This window comes from Dipodomys merriami, unplaced genomic scaffold, assembly GCF_024711535.1.
Source record: "Dipodomys merriami isolate MVZ:Mamm:240054 unplaced genomic scaffold, mDipMer1.0.p SCAF_1, whole genome shotgun sequence".
In the NCBI taxonomy this organism is placed as follows: Eukaryota; Metazoa; Chordata; class Mammalia; order Rodentia; family Heteromyidae; genus Dipodomys; species Dipodomys merriami.
This window is the reverse complement of record NW_027202270.1, coordinates 54,850,180-54,864,830: the sequence shown is the minus strand read 5'-3', so window position 1 is coordinate 54,864,830 and position 14,651 is coordinate 54,850,180. Positions and strand designations below refer to the sequence as shown.

General features: G+C 34.1%; 1 protein-coding gene and 1 long non-coding RNA gene across 16 annotated transcripts in view; one reads left to right on the top strand and one right to left on the bottom strand.

Moving 5' to 3' along the window:
• Baz2b (bromodomain adjacent to zinc finger domain 2B) overlaps positions 1-14,651 on the bottom strand; it is a 145,537-nt gene that overhangs the window by 51,737 nt on the left and 79,149 nt on the right. For all 15 annotated transcript variants that reach the window (XM_070022431.1, XM_070022421.1, XM_070022456.1 and 12 more), the window contains 3 exons: positions 7,055-7,265; positions 1,353-1,445; positions 1,178-1,239 (listed from right to left, as the gene is read on the bottom strand). In XM_070022431.1, coding sequence (XP_069878532.1) covers positions 1,178-1,239; positions 1,353-1,445; positions 7,055-7,265 — 366 coding nt within the window. The remainder of the gene's footprint in view (positions 1-1,177; positions 1,240-1,352; positions 1,446-7,054; positions 7,266-14,651) is intronic.
• The window catches only part of LOC138827107 (uncharacterized), a 46,151-nt gene continuing 39,878 nt past the window's right edge, over positions 8,379-14,651 (top strand). Inside the window, exon 1 of the long non-coding RNA XR_011371968.1 lies at positions 8,379-8,436. This is a non-coding gene — a long non-coding RNA (uncharacterized lncRNA). The remainder of the gene's footprint in view (positions 8,437-14,651) is intronic.

Below are 14,651 nucleotides of genomic sequence, written 5' to 3'. Positions count from 1 at the left end.
TTTTTTTAATTCCTTAAAAAAATTATCCAGATAGGGAACAGTTTTCACTTTTAGGGAATTTTTTTTTTACCGATTTCTCTTTGACTTCCGTTTTAGTTAAAAGAATATCTATTTTCTGATCCTAATCATATTCTGGTCCTGATCATGGCAGTTTGTCAAGTGAATTTCCTGCCACTTGCATTTCTCATATCACTTCTTAAAACAATTTTTGTTGAAACTAAGATGTCAACCAAAACATCATTAAGTTTCTTTTCTACCATACTTTATTTTAATATGCAGTTACAGGATTAGAAGACATAAGTGGGACTATCTAAATCTCTCTTCTCATTAAAAAAAAATCTGAATCTCTTCATGAATGGGCAGAGAGAGAAAAAAAGGCAGGTCTGGTGGAAGGAAGTCTTGAAGATTACTAAATTTTGGTGGGCCTCCAAATCTTACCCATCCATTATTACTGTCTAAGGATTTGGAGTTGCTAGCATGACCATAGATAGTGGTCCAACTTAAAAAGTATAAAAGTTAATAGGGACTGCTATTTTGAATCTTTAACTCCCAATTCCTTCATTAGGATAGAAAAATGTTTCTTTCTCTAATTCTCTCTCCTTTAATCCTATTATACTGAAATAGACCCTTGTTAAAACTTAAAAAAGAGCTGGGTTCTAGTGTCTCACATGCTTGAGATAAATCCGAGAATCAAAGTTCAGTTCAGAGTCTGTCTAGACAAATCTCAAAACTCTTATTTCCAACTAACTGCCAAAAAGCTGAAAAATGGAAGTGCGGCTCAGGTGGTAGAATGCTGGACTGGTAGAGTGCTGGACAAGAGTAAAAAAAAAGACAAGTGAAAAAGCGCAAGGCCCTAGGTTCAAGCCTCAGTATTAGGGGAAAAAATAAATAATGAAGGAAAGAAATGAAATTGTAACTAATGGAAAACTTCAACTTTCTAAATAAGGCACAAAATATCTGTGTGAAAAATAATTATTTAGCAAATTAAATTGAGGCTGGGGTATGGCTCAAGTTGTAGAAAGGCAAGCAGAAGATGCTGGGTTCATTGCCAAGTGCCACACATGCAACATAAATAAATAAGTAAAACATATATCATAATGAAAATAACATACATGAATAAGCAGATCCTTTAAAATAAACCAATGTTTTAGAAGTCAGGTCCAATGACAAAGCATACCTGTTGTTTCATAATCTTGATTTGTTCTTTTTGCTTTCTTTTCTCCTCGGCAGCCATTATTGCTATGATAAGAAACCAACACATACATGATATCAGATCAGCAATAAAAAAAGAGGAGTTTCTTATGAATTTTCCAACTCTTATTTTTCAAACTTATATCACTTAAATCATTTACCTTGTTGTTTTTTAGCTTCTTTGGCAACCCGAGCCTGTTCTTGTTTTTGAAGTTTTCTCAAAAGTTTTATTTGTGCTGCTTGCCTGGCTATTTCTGAAAAACACAAAATTTCAAAGAATATTACCAACAACTTTATAATAACTGTGTGAAACTGGCACTGTATCATCACAAAAGATATAATACTTAAGAAAGTTGTCTAAGTAAGAGAGTAGCAGTACAAAGTGTCATATTTATTTCCCCTAGAACTGGCTAAATTAAGTGGGCATGATGGCTCACGCCATCATACCAGCAACTTGACCTTGTCTCCAAAAGAAATAAAAGCAAATTGCCAAAGTATTTATTCAAATATGATCAAAAGAGGAGCTATCCAGAGGCACATCTAAACACATTTTCACATCTCAAGAAACCTTTATTAAGTAGAAAAGTAACCACGAATAACTAAGAATATTATTTTAAACAGAATTTTTGTTTTAATCATGTGTATGTGCATGTACGTGCATGAGAGAGAGACAAACATTGACAGAGAGAAAGAGACAGAGAGACAGTGGGATTTGAACTCAAAGCTTTGGCCTGCTAGAGAGGCTTTCTATTCCTGAGCCATTGTGTCCATGCCTAGCTTCAATTTTAAAATAAAAAGGAAAAAGATAACAAAGAACAAAACAAAACTACATGCAAAAAGAGAAAGATCTTAAAATAAAACAGAGCCCTACTGCCTAACCTATATTTCAAACATATTTAATCACTGGGGAAATTCTTGATTCCAGTGATATTTTCAGTTATGAGGAAGAGAACTAAATTTCCCAAAGTAAAAAGAATGCAGAATGTCAAATGAGTTTTAGGGGCAATACAGCTCCCATAATTTTCTAGGACAATTATATGAACCTCAAGATAGAAAGACTTAATAGTCCACATTCTTCTTTACTCTTCCTTCTGTCAGTCACTTCCAATGGGAAGACAAATTGTTCTGTCCCTTGATTTTGCATTCAGCCATATAATTTTGTATAGTTATTAGCAACAGTAACAAAAAGCTTGATAATGTATGTGTACTCTTCAATCTGCCCTTTTGCCTTGCCCAGTACTAAAGGGCACACTTAGGCTAGGCTGCTAGAGATTGAGATCCATGCACTCACGTGACCCCATATATTTGCACAAGCCCAGGCAAGATAAGTAAAGCTGCCTGGTGACTCAGCAGCTGAATGCATCCACACAGATGGGAAGTGCTTAAGCCACACATCACTGAGGCTTGCTATCATTCATTACCCAGCATTACTGTGAGAATGTGTATACTTGATACAGAAACCAGGTAATACTATTGCTTTTCTCTGCTGGCAGTCTTGGTCTGAATACTTCGAACTGTAAAAGTAGAGAACTATACTATCATTCAAGAAAGAATTTCAGAGAGTACCACTTTACAGTAGGCAGTATTTTAAACTTTATAGGTGATGAAGAGCTTATAAACTATATCCTTTGAAAATGAGTGTATATTTCAACCACTTATTGAATGCAGGCACAGTTGTATTAAATTGACATGATCTTACCTTTCACAACAACTTTATAAAATAACAACATTATGTCCAATGTACAAGTAAAATACATAAAGCTCATGGAAGTTTAAAAGCAAAGCCACAATATATTCCCAGATCTTCCTGACACCCTTATCTATAGGCTACCACTCTAAAAAACCTTAACCAATATTTTAATCTCTGAGTATTAGCTAAAAATTTAAGAAGTGAACTTGGATACAAGGGTAATTTTCTATCCAGAAGATTTTTTTTTAAGTAGCCCAGGCTGACTGTGAACTCATAATTATCTTGCCTCTATCTTTCAAGTGTTGGGATTAAAGGCAGGCAACACCATGCTTCCCAAAAGGGCCTAAATTTACCTAGTAAATTGAATGTGTTCATGAAAAATAAAATGAAAGCTGATGCTATAGTGTATTTCCAACTTCAAATGATTTTCCATTTACAGAGATTATGCATATCATTAAAATCTTCTTGGTTAAACAACTAAATCTAGATGCTAAATAGTTTAAATAATGAAAAACTATAAAGTGGCATACAGATTCAGCAATTATACATGAAGAATATCATTCTCATCTAAAACAATGTCAGATATTCACTTGACTCTTAGAAGCCAAAAGTTTTCTCTAGACTTTGCGAAAAAGGATTCACCTTTTTAAAATGTGAAGATATGTTAAATGATTAGAACAAACATTCCTAAAAATATGACCTAAGTATGATCTTTTTCTCCAAGTCAAATTGTTAATCTAATAGAAGCCTGGCATTTAATAAAGAAATTCTATGTTACATAGAGGTATATTTGGCAGTATGAGTTTACTGCTCAATTTCACATGTCACACAAATATATAGTAATTTTTATTTTTAAACCGTGTGAATGGGAAAACATTAAAAAGTTCGATTCATATGTTTTAGACTTTGGCAAGAAGCATACACTTTTGACTTTTAAAAATTAAGACACCTTAAATTTTACACTTTGACCAATTAAGAAATCAAATCTGATATACTATCTTGAGCTGAGAAGAATACATTATGGATGTAGCAAAGTTCACCTGGGCTCCTAGGAACAAACTACTCCCAGCATCTCTCATTTATTTAGTTTGTAGTTGCTGAATATGTCAGTTGACTTTTCAAATATTAATTTGAGAAACATCTTATGGCTTAAGAAATTCCTTGTCTAATCTAATTTCATAGAAGTGTTTTAGACATAACTCATTCATCAGTTATAAAATAAGAATGTATCTGACAATCAGCAGTACTTTCTCTTCTTAAAAGTATTTCATAAAATGGTGGACTGCATGCATTTCATGGCATTTCCAGTACTATGACACAGGAAATGGACATAGGATATGGACAGATGCTATTTGATGTTTTGGAAATATTGAGATCTTAACACTATTGATCATTTAACAAGCACGTTTATTTATATAGATCAAAAACCTTTAGCATATCTAAACCTTGGTAGATGTTTCAATTGAGATCTTCTTAGAAATTAGAGCCCTCACTTAACAGTACTTGGGTATATACTCAAAGTTCCCACTTATCTCATTCTGAACCACTTTTCAAATACAGAATTTCAGTCTAGTTGAGTCTAGTAGGATAACAGATAACAGAAACATCTAGAACCTTTGATATAGTCCCTTAACCATTAGAAATATTTTTTTTTAGAAATAAAAGTTGTAAGAGTAATTCATCCTTGTTTTCTTTCCTCTGTAAGAAAAAAAGCATGCAAACAATACTGATAAACTTGTACATATGAATGCTAATTATTAATTGTTAAACATTTACTCTTTTCTGTTGTTTATTTAAAGTGAACAGAGCTTATTTAAAAGTTAAACTGAAAGTGAAAGACAATAAACAATAAATAGCAGACTCTCGAAGCAAGGGCAGGGGACTTCCCAGCCAGGGGAGAAATCCTTGGCTTCTTTGTCTGATGTCCCTAGTTTTCAACATTTACTCCTTATATGAATGTTAAGAAAGAATACATGTAAGGCGAAAGGTAGCAAAATAGCAAGGGTCACCCATTAAAAGTAGAGAGACTTAGATTTGAAAGCTAGGGGAACAGGAAAACATTGAGTAAAGTAGATAATTAATTTTGTTACAATAAAAATGTAGTTAAATTTGCAAATTTAGACTTGCCAGTTTGGATACTATATAATGGTCATTTATTTTATGCAAACAATGCAAGCATTGTTTTTAAACTTATCCATGCTTATTAACATAACCAATTTTTTTACCTTGACTAACAATCATTTAGGGGAGATTGAATTATTATAAGAAACCAAATAAAGCAACATAAAAAATGATAAAAGCCAGGCAACAGTGGCATAAGCTTGTAATTAACCACTAATTAACTACTGGAAGTGGTTCAAGCCCTAGCCTTGAGCAAAAAAGCTCAGGGACAGTACCCAGGCCCAGAGTTCAAATCCCAAAACAGACGGAAGGAAGGAAGGAAGGAAGGAAGGGAGGAAGGGAGGGAGGGAAGGGAGGGAGGGAGGGAGGGAGGAAAGCAGGAAGGCAGGGAGGAAGGAGAGAAAGACATAAAGGCAGAAAATACTTGGAAAACATGAGCTTACATGCTAGGCAGTTAACTAACATGCTATTGGTTAAAGTATTAATTGGTACAATATTTTTGAAGATTATATTTGCCTGCTACATACTGAAATAGGAAATGGAAATGATACATGCAGTATATGCATGATATGTACTTAGCTACATGTAATCCATGTGTATTGCACAATACTTTTGCAATAGCAAAGATTCATAAATAGCTTAAAAGGTTATCAAAAAGATATAATTGTTGAGGTACAGTAAAGCTACACACAGGATTAGTAACTGCCCCACTGAGGAGTGAAAATGAGGTATTTTTCACTTAAAAATGTTCTGATTACATGTTATCATTGTATATAAATTAATACTTTTTTCCATTTGCAAAGGGGTAAACATACTATATTAACTATGAAAGGTCTTACCTATATGGATTTGATTTAGAATCTAATAAAGTATTCTCTAAATAATTAAAAGACATCAATAAAAAAAGTTTTATGAGATTTTTTTTCTATTAGTTGTAAAATAGAAACAAAGCAGAATTAAGCCCTGGTGGCTCAAACCTATATAATCCTAGCTACTAAAAAGGCTAGATCCGAGCATTGTAATTAGAAGCCAACCTAGGCATATAAATCCCTGAAATTCTTATCTTCAGTTAAGCAGCTAAAAGCCTGAACTATGAATAAGACTGTGAGGCCTGAGTTCAAGCCCAAGTATGGCACAAAAACAAAATTATGAATAAAATCAAAGCAGTAACAAAGAATTCAATATTATTATGGTATTTACATGAATAGAAATATTTCAGGCATTTCTTCCAGAAAAAATTTACAAAGCAAACAAAAACTGTCACAAATTCCCTTAGTCTTTTAGGCCACTTCCTCATTACATACCTTTATTTTAAATCATAACGTATCTACACATATATATGCTTGCAAATGTAAAACATCTAACATAGGTGATATATTCAAATAGCCTTCTGACACACTAGTAATTCAAAGTGCATAGCAGAACTATTTTTATTTTCCATAGCCTCTGTGCCACACAGAGGGGCTTCATGATAATATATATAAATTCTGAATTATACATACATTTCAGATTACTATGAGCACTTTGAGCTTGATAAATGATAAGGTCACTTTCTATAACCTTAAAGTACTTTTTGATATAAATTGATTGGTTGAACATTCTGAAAATGTTTATATATCCAGACATTAGGAGAACCCAAACTAAAAGACTGGGGTTACTTACCAGTAATTGGAGTTCTCTGACTGAAAATTTACTCCAGAGATCCACATATTTTGTAGTTATTCCCATGTACCACCTCAAGGAATCGGGAGCTGTTAAAAGGAGAATTTCCAGAAGGTTGGCACGACCTTAAGGCATGTGCCAAGTGCTGGTTGATTCCCTTTCTGTGCAAGACTTAACAGCTTAACACCCACCTTTGTAATTCTCACCACACAGGGTAGGATGTATTTGTAAGTATGGCTCTTGATAGATTACCTAATCAAAGAACTCCAGTTACCAGTGGGACTCCTTATTTTATTCTACCTTCTCATTTATTCAACACAAATAAATACTTTACAGAAACTGAGAGCAGTGTCCAGATTACCAGTATCAAATACATTATATATTTCTCACCTTGAGCTTGCAGTTTTCTTAGTAATTTGGCATCTGTGTTATCCAGGAATTCAGCATTGCCAACATTTGGAGGTCGACCCTTCCGACGTTTCATCCTGGATTCCTCTCTTGCTCTCTGTCTATCTGGATTTGGTGGTCTTCCCCTGCGGCCTTCCATTGCCCTGATACGAGGAATGACATCCTCTTCTTTCAAAAGACACCACTGCATTCCCTTTATTGATATTTAAGAAAAATAGCATATTACAAACAGAATTAAAAATGAGAGATCAGTATGCGAGAATATTCTTGGTAAAATCAGGTTGAAATTTGTAAAGCTTAAAATTTATAAAGTTGACAGAAACTTTGGAGATTTTACTTTTTCAGTTTAGATTTGTTATTCATAGTCTTTGGCATATTTTTAGCATTCTTAAGTAGCTTAAACTTTAATTAATTAAATGTATACAGAGAGATCTAGCCATATCAAAAGTATATTGACCAAATAGTAGGTAAATATTTGAAAATATTAGTTATATGCTGACCACTTAGGGATTTTCTTAGAGATTATCAATACAACCAAACGTTAGGCTATCCAAATAAGATACGGATGTTCCTCTTTACAGAAATGTTATAGTTAATAAATAAAAACAGATTATCAGCATTTTGTAACACCTATCAAATTAATGGATTCAAACACTGAATTTGAAAGAGACTTCTATAAGCAAAATGAGAAATGAGGACACCAATGCTAGCCTCTTAATGGAAGCCCACAGTATCACCTATAAAGTTGTATTTCCTCCACCTCCCATCAAATTAAATGTAATCAAGCCACAAGATTTAATTTCCTTCAAAGGAAAAGCAGGGTGAGAGACATCTGTTAACGGTACCAGTGAAAGCCAGGAAGCTGACATCTGAGGATCATAGTTCAAAGCCAGCCTGGACAGGAAGGTCCAAAGGCTCTTATCATTAACCACCAATAAGCCAGAAGAGCTGTGACTCAAGGGGAAGAATGCTAGCCTTGAGTAAAATAAGCTCAGGGATAGCTACTAGGCCCTGAGTTCAAGCCTTAGAGTGGCACACACAAAAAAAATAATTGATTAATAGAAAAGGTAAACGTGCTGTATGAGGTTGCTGCCAGTGAATTGCGGGGCACTGTTTTTTTTTTTTTAATAAGAAGTACTCTTTAAAATAACAATAAAAAGTAAATATATACCAGTAACATAGTCGTATAGGATTGCCATTAAGTATCACATACTATATACAACTGAATGTGTTGTTTCATGATGATCTATGATGTTACTATGGCTACAAGGCCACTAGGTGATGGGGAATTTTCAGGTCCATAATAATCTTCCGGACCACTGTCAGAAGGATGGTCCATAGATGATGGAAACTTTGTATGTAAGGTAATACTAAAGCTGAATATGAGTAGATGCTGTATCCGTTCTATTTTGCAGTTTTACTACATTATGTACTTTAATTTCACAACATTGATATGATATGATTTATTGATATGATAGTTTTTACTACAATTGAAAGAATCCAGTCCAGGTCCTAAATTCCAGAGTAAGCAAAAGCAATGAAGATAAATGATCCAAAACATCAAATAAAAATTATAATCTATACTACATGCTTTTGTTATAGATGCTCTTATTCTTAGCTGATGTTGCTAAAATATTGTTACACTGGATAAGTGACATCCATTTATCTTTGAAAACACAGACATCATATCAATGAAAGACAATGTTAAAATATTAATATGTAGTCCATATTTGCTGATTGCTAATATTATTATCTATTCTCCTTTCAGTAAACTTTCTGCTAAAATAATTGTCAAAATGAATTCTGAAGAAAGGAAAAATATCCTTAGAGTTTCAATGAATAGGATCAATTTTTATATCAAATAGTTTTTTTTGTGTGTTTATGTGCCTGTCCTGGCATTTGAACTCAGATACTAAGTGCTATCCCTGAGCAATTTTGCTCAGGCTATTGCTCTACCACCTGAGACACAGGTCCATTTCCAGCTTTTGGGGGTGGTTAATTGGAGATAAAAGTCTCACAGACTTTTATGCCTGGGTTTGCTTTGAGCATAATTCTCTGTTTTCAGCCTCTTGAATAACTAGGATTACAAAGGTGAACCGAACCACCAGCACCCAGTCTCAAATGCATTTTTAAGCCAAGAACAACTTAGTCATTAGAACAATTTTATGTTAGGATAATTTATTCACTAGCAAACAAAGCTTTTAACTTAGCTGTTCATTTTTTCTATTATGCTATTAGGCACCAACACAGCATCTATCATAAAAATTGACAAATATAAAAAATGACATTTTAACAGAGTTGAAACTCAAATTCTCTAAATAACTATGCATTCAGTTTTTAAAGTATCATATTAATACATAAATCAATTTTTAGCCAAGATTTAAAAGCTTTCAAATCCAGATATAATTTTTACATAGTTATGTTTTAATTCAGCTAGGAACATATACTTGTGTCAAAAAAAACATTAGAGTGACATTGTTATTTACATTTTGCCTTTGGCCTTTAGCAAGTAAATACGTTCTAAGGGGATTGCATATATTGGATTAGATATACTATCTTCTAACTCTTGGGTTTTAGAAAATGAAAAAAGGAAGGTTAGGAAAATCTGAAGCTTATATTAAAACTTCAATTTATTGAGCAGACAAAATAACTGAGGTAAGAACAGATAATTCTTTTTTTAAATTTTATTTTATTATAAACATGCTGTACAGAGAGGTTACAATTACATGAGGAAGGTAATGAGTATATTTCTTGTCAAGTTGTTACCCCCTCCTTTGTTTTTCTCCTACTATCCCTTCTCTACCCTACCTCCCCCTGATAATTTTTCAGTAAACATTTTCTGAGAAAGAAAATATTTATATCACTTGGTTTATGTATGACTACCTTTTTTGAATCAAAAATTATGCCAAGAGTTAACGTATTACATGAGTTTAATAAATTAGTTTATTACATGGGTTTAATTAATCTCTGGAACAGGGGGAAATGTTTACTACTTCCTTACCCTTAATTTCTAAGACTTGAGACAGTAAATGTTCAGTGGAATAATCTTTCTTGATGTAGATTTAAAAGATATGGATAGGGAGTGAAGGTGTGGCTGAAGTGGTAAAGCACTAGCCTTGAACAAAATGTCAACCAACAACAGGAATTCAAGCCCCAGTACCAGCACATATGCACCACTAGTACCAGTACCAACACCAGCACCACCAACAAAACCAAATAAACATAATGGAGATGATAAAGTATTAAGTTTGTTATATTATTATAATACTTCTCCCAAGACTTACTAATTTATATCCTGTATGTTTTAATTCATAATATTACAATAGTAATCAAAGTTAAAATAGAAGAGATAAATGAAAGTACATAGTAAGTCTGTAACAGATTATTTTAGAATTAATAATTTTTTCTGGCAGTTCTAAGCTTAAACACAGCACTGTGATTGACTGTTAAGCAAGTGTCTAGCAATCTACTGCTAAGCCACACTTTCAGCATTATGTTATTACAAATTTCCACTATTTAAATATTTGCTGGAAACCTATTATGTAAAGTTGAGCTAGAAAGAAGCCCTTCCTTAAAAGGAACAGTGCGTGTGTGTGTGTGTGTGTGTGTGTGTGTGTGTGAAATTACAATTGAATCTGGGGCTTTAATTCTTGCTTAGTTTATTTGCTCCAGGCTGGCACTCTAACACTTGAACCTTGGCTCCACTTCTGACTTTTTGCTATGTAATTGGAATAAAAAGGATTTTTTGCTTGAGTTGGCATCAAATCTCAACTCTTATATCTCAAACTCCTGAGGAGCTAGGATAATATGTGAAGCTACACCACCTGGCTAGGAACATTTTAAAAAAAGTGTGTGTGTGTGTGTGTGTGTGTGAAAAAAAGCGTGTGTGTGTGTGTGTGTGAAAAAGTGTGTGTGTGTGTGTGTGTGTGTGTGTGTGTGTGTGTGTGTGTGTGTGTAAACTCGGCCTGGGCACTGTCCTTGAGCTTCTCCTGCTCAAGGCTAGCACCACTTCCAGCCTGTTCTGAGTAGTTTATTGGTGATAAGAGTCTCAAGGAAATTCTTGGCTAGGCTAGCTGACCCTCAGACCTCAGCCTCCTTAATAGCTAGGATTACAGGTCTGAGCCACCCCAACTTAGGAACAACATTTTAAACTACGATCTCAGGCTAAAGCTATTATAATGCAGGTGACTCAAGAACAACCCTATGAGTAGCTATGAATTGAAGAAAGAATTTATAAATTAGGATAGGAAGTTGTCTTGATCATATAAAAATTATGAGGGGCTGGGCTGGGAAGGTGGCTCAGTGGTAGAGCGCTTGCCTTGCATGCATGAGGTCCTGGGTTCAACTCCTCAGCACCACATAAGCAGAAAAAGCCAGAAGTGGTGCTGTGGCTCAAGTGGAAGAGCACTAGCCTTGAGCTGAAGAGCTGAGGGACTGTGCCCAGGCCCAGAGTTCAGGCACCATGACTGGCAAAAAAGAAAAGAAAAATGAGGGCCTGAATTAGGGGTTGGAGTCTGAAGGTAGAACAATTATAGATGGAAAGAAAAGTCTTTTAGACTTCCTTCAGTCTCTTTGGAAAGGAAACACACTAGAATTAAAGACTGACTGGATGTGAAAGAGAAAAGTCTGAATACAGGGTATTAAAAGTTGTCCTGGGGGACTGAAGTTAGCTTAGTGGGAGAATGCTTGCCTTGTATGCATGAGGCCCTGGGTTCGATTCCTCAGTACCACATAAGCAGAAAAAGCTGGAAGTGGTGCTATGGCTCAAGTAGTAGAGCACTAGCCTTGAGCTGAAGAGCTGAGAGGCAGTGCCCAGGCCCAGAGTTCAGGCCCCATGACCGACCAAAAAAAAAGAATGGATATTAAAAAATGTGTAACATATACATTTTGTTTTCAGGTTAGAGAATTAAATAGGCTTCAGTTTTCTAAGTACTACCAAATGCTGAATTATCCTGCTTAGAAATCCTAGGGTTGGAGCCAAAAATATAAAATTTTTCTGCAGAATTTCATATGCTAAATCAAAACAACATTGAAGTTCCACTTCACCCCAGTCATAATGGCTATTATGAAGAAAACTAACAATAGCACATGCTAGTGGGTTGTGACCAAAAAAGAATGCTACTACATACACTGTTGGTGGAATATAAACTAGCTCAAACACATCGGAAAGCTGTATGGAGGTTCCTCAAAACAACTAAACAATAGGGTTTCCCTATGAGACAGTAATACTACTCCTGAGCATTTATCTAACTGACTACAAACCAGGCCACACTAAAGCCACAAGCACAACCATACTCATTGCAGGTTTCTTTACCATAGCCAAAATATGGAACCAACCCAGATGCCCCTCAGTGTATGACTGAATCAAGAAAATGGGGTATTTATAGCCAATGAAATTCTATACTTCCATCAGAAAGAATGATATTGCCCCATTCATATGAAATGGAAAGGCTTGGGAAAAAATTACATTAAGCGAAGTAAGCTAAACCCAAAGAAACATAGGTTGCATGGTTTCCCTCATTTGTAGTAATTAGAGCATGCCTATTAACCTACAACTAAACATAATGGATTTTAAAAGACAAAATTACCCTTGGACATGATAAATTAAAGATTATTCTCAACATTCATACAGTGAGACCAAAGGAAGATATTCTTAGAAGATCCCAAGGCCTCAATAGTTATATGCATATGATCATATAAAATGATGTTTACTAAAATGAACTCCAAGAAATAAAACAAGAGGTCTGTTTGTTATTTTACATTTTTCCCCCTTTTGTGGCTTTTTCCTGTACTTTTTGGCTTGTATATAAATTTATCTGTTTTGCAGAGGGTAAGGGGAGAGCAACGAAATAGTAGGACAAAGGGTGAACAAATGCAGCAGTGATATTCATGAAACAATATATTGAAAATGAACTATACAACTTGCAGGGGAGGGGGAGTCAGGAGGGGAAATATTGGGAGAAAAACGAGAAAAGAGGTGACATTGTTCAAAAAGAAATATATTCATCTGACTTAGGTAACTGTAACTCCTCTGTACATCACTCTGACAATTTTTTTTAAAACCAAAAAAAAAGAATTTGACATGCTGGACTTTAAAGTGTGATTAAAATAAATTTGAGAAGGAACAATTTTGTTGGGCTTCCTTATACCTATTTCATGATATTTCGTAGTATTATTTCCATTTTAATTTACTTAATGCTTTAAGAAGCAAGTAGTAAATCTTGATATATACAATTTAATAATTTCACAGATTCTTAGCCTACCTTATCAAATAGTTTATTAATACCATATACTATTCTGAATAGCACTTTTTTTAAACTGACAAAGTAAGGAGTTTAACAGAGAAAGAAAGAAGTGTAGGTTGTTCAGAGAAATGTTGAGCTTGAGTCCTTGAATAGTACTTTTAAAGATATGAAGAGAAGAAGAAAAATTTTCTCTGCTGTCATCTAATTAAAATAGTCCAGAAAGGGGGTGGTTTGACACAATTATTTCCACACTGCTTATTAAGCTTTCTAAGTCACTCACAGTAGGATGTCCCCTAAGACTCATGACTTTCAATAGTTTTTTAGCACCACACTGGGGCTTGTATAGTTGGCCTCCCAGCACAGATCTTGCCTAGTCACAAATAACCTACCTGGTAAATCACTGACACAAGTTTCCAGATTTTTAGACTTCTGGTACTGATCTTTCATGTTCTCAGTGTCCATATGTGCCCCCAGCTATGTTGCACTAGGTGTGACAGTTAACAGCAGAGTTGAATTAGAACTCTGGTTGTTGATTGCCAATCTTTTGTTCTTAATTTAAAATTACTAGTATCACAATTATACCAGTGTTTGTGTATTGCCTAAGTTTCTATGAAGACTTCTCTTACTTTTTATTAACAAACCTAATTATAGGTGGGCCTCATCATTCCTAGTATTAACTTTACTAGATTACAAACTTCTTTAAACCAGTGATCATAAATTCTATTTTTTAATACTATTCAGTTTCCATATGAACACTGGCTTTTCCTTAGATTTGGACTTTCAACTTCTCCAGTGAGAGGTATGCTCACAATTTCTTTAATGCAAAAATGCCATTTGGGAAATGTTATTTGTAGGAATTTTATTTGTGGGATGTAAACTATTTTGTTATAAGTATGTATTGATTAAGTGACTGAAAAAAGGGGTTTTCAAAGATCTACAGATATTTTACTTTGCTTACTGCATTATGTCACTGAAAAGAATCCTTAAAATTACATGTGAGGTAAAAAGAGAAGACAATACTTTGAGTCAATTTTAACTTATTTCTTAAGTATATCTTCTTGCTTTTCAGAACTGAGTTGAGTAGCCATTCAATAAATGCATCTGAACTTACTGGCTAAAAATGTGAAATTAATGGAATATTTATCTTCAAATCATTTTTATAATTCACAAAAATATATCCTATGATAGATAGCTATACATTTCAAAGTAATCTTTATCATTAATGATTTACTGTGAAACCCTCCTATATTTCAAAAAATGTAATAATGTTAGTGTCACAGGAAACAAAAACCTGTTTTATATTTATCAATGCCTATCCAACTCAACTTTCATCT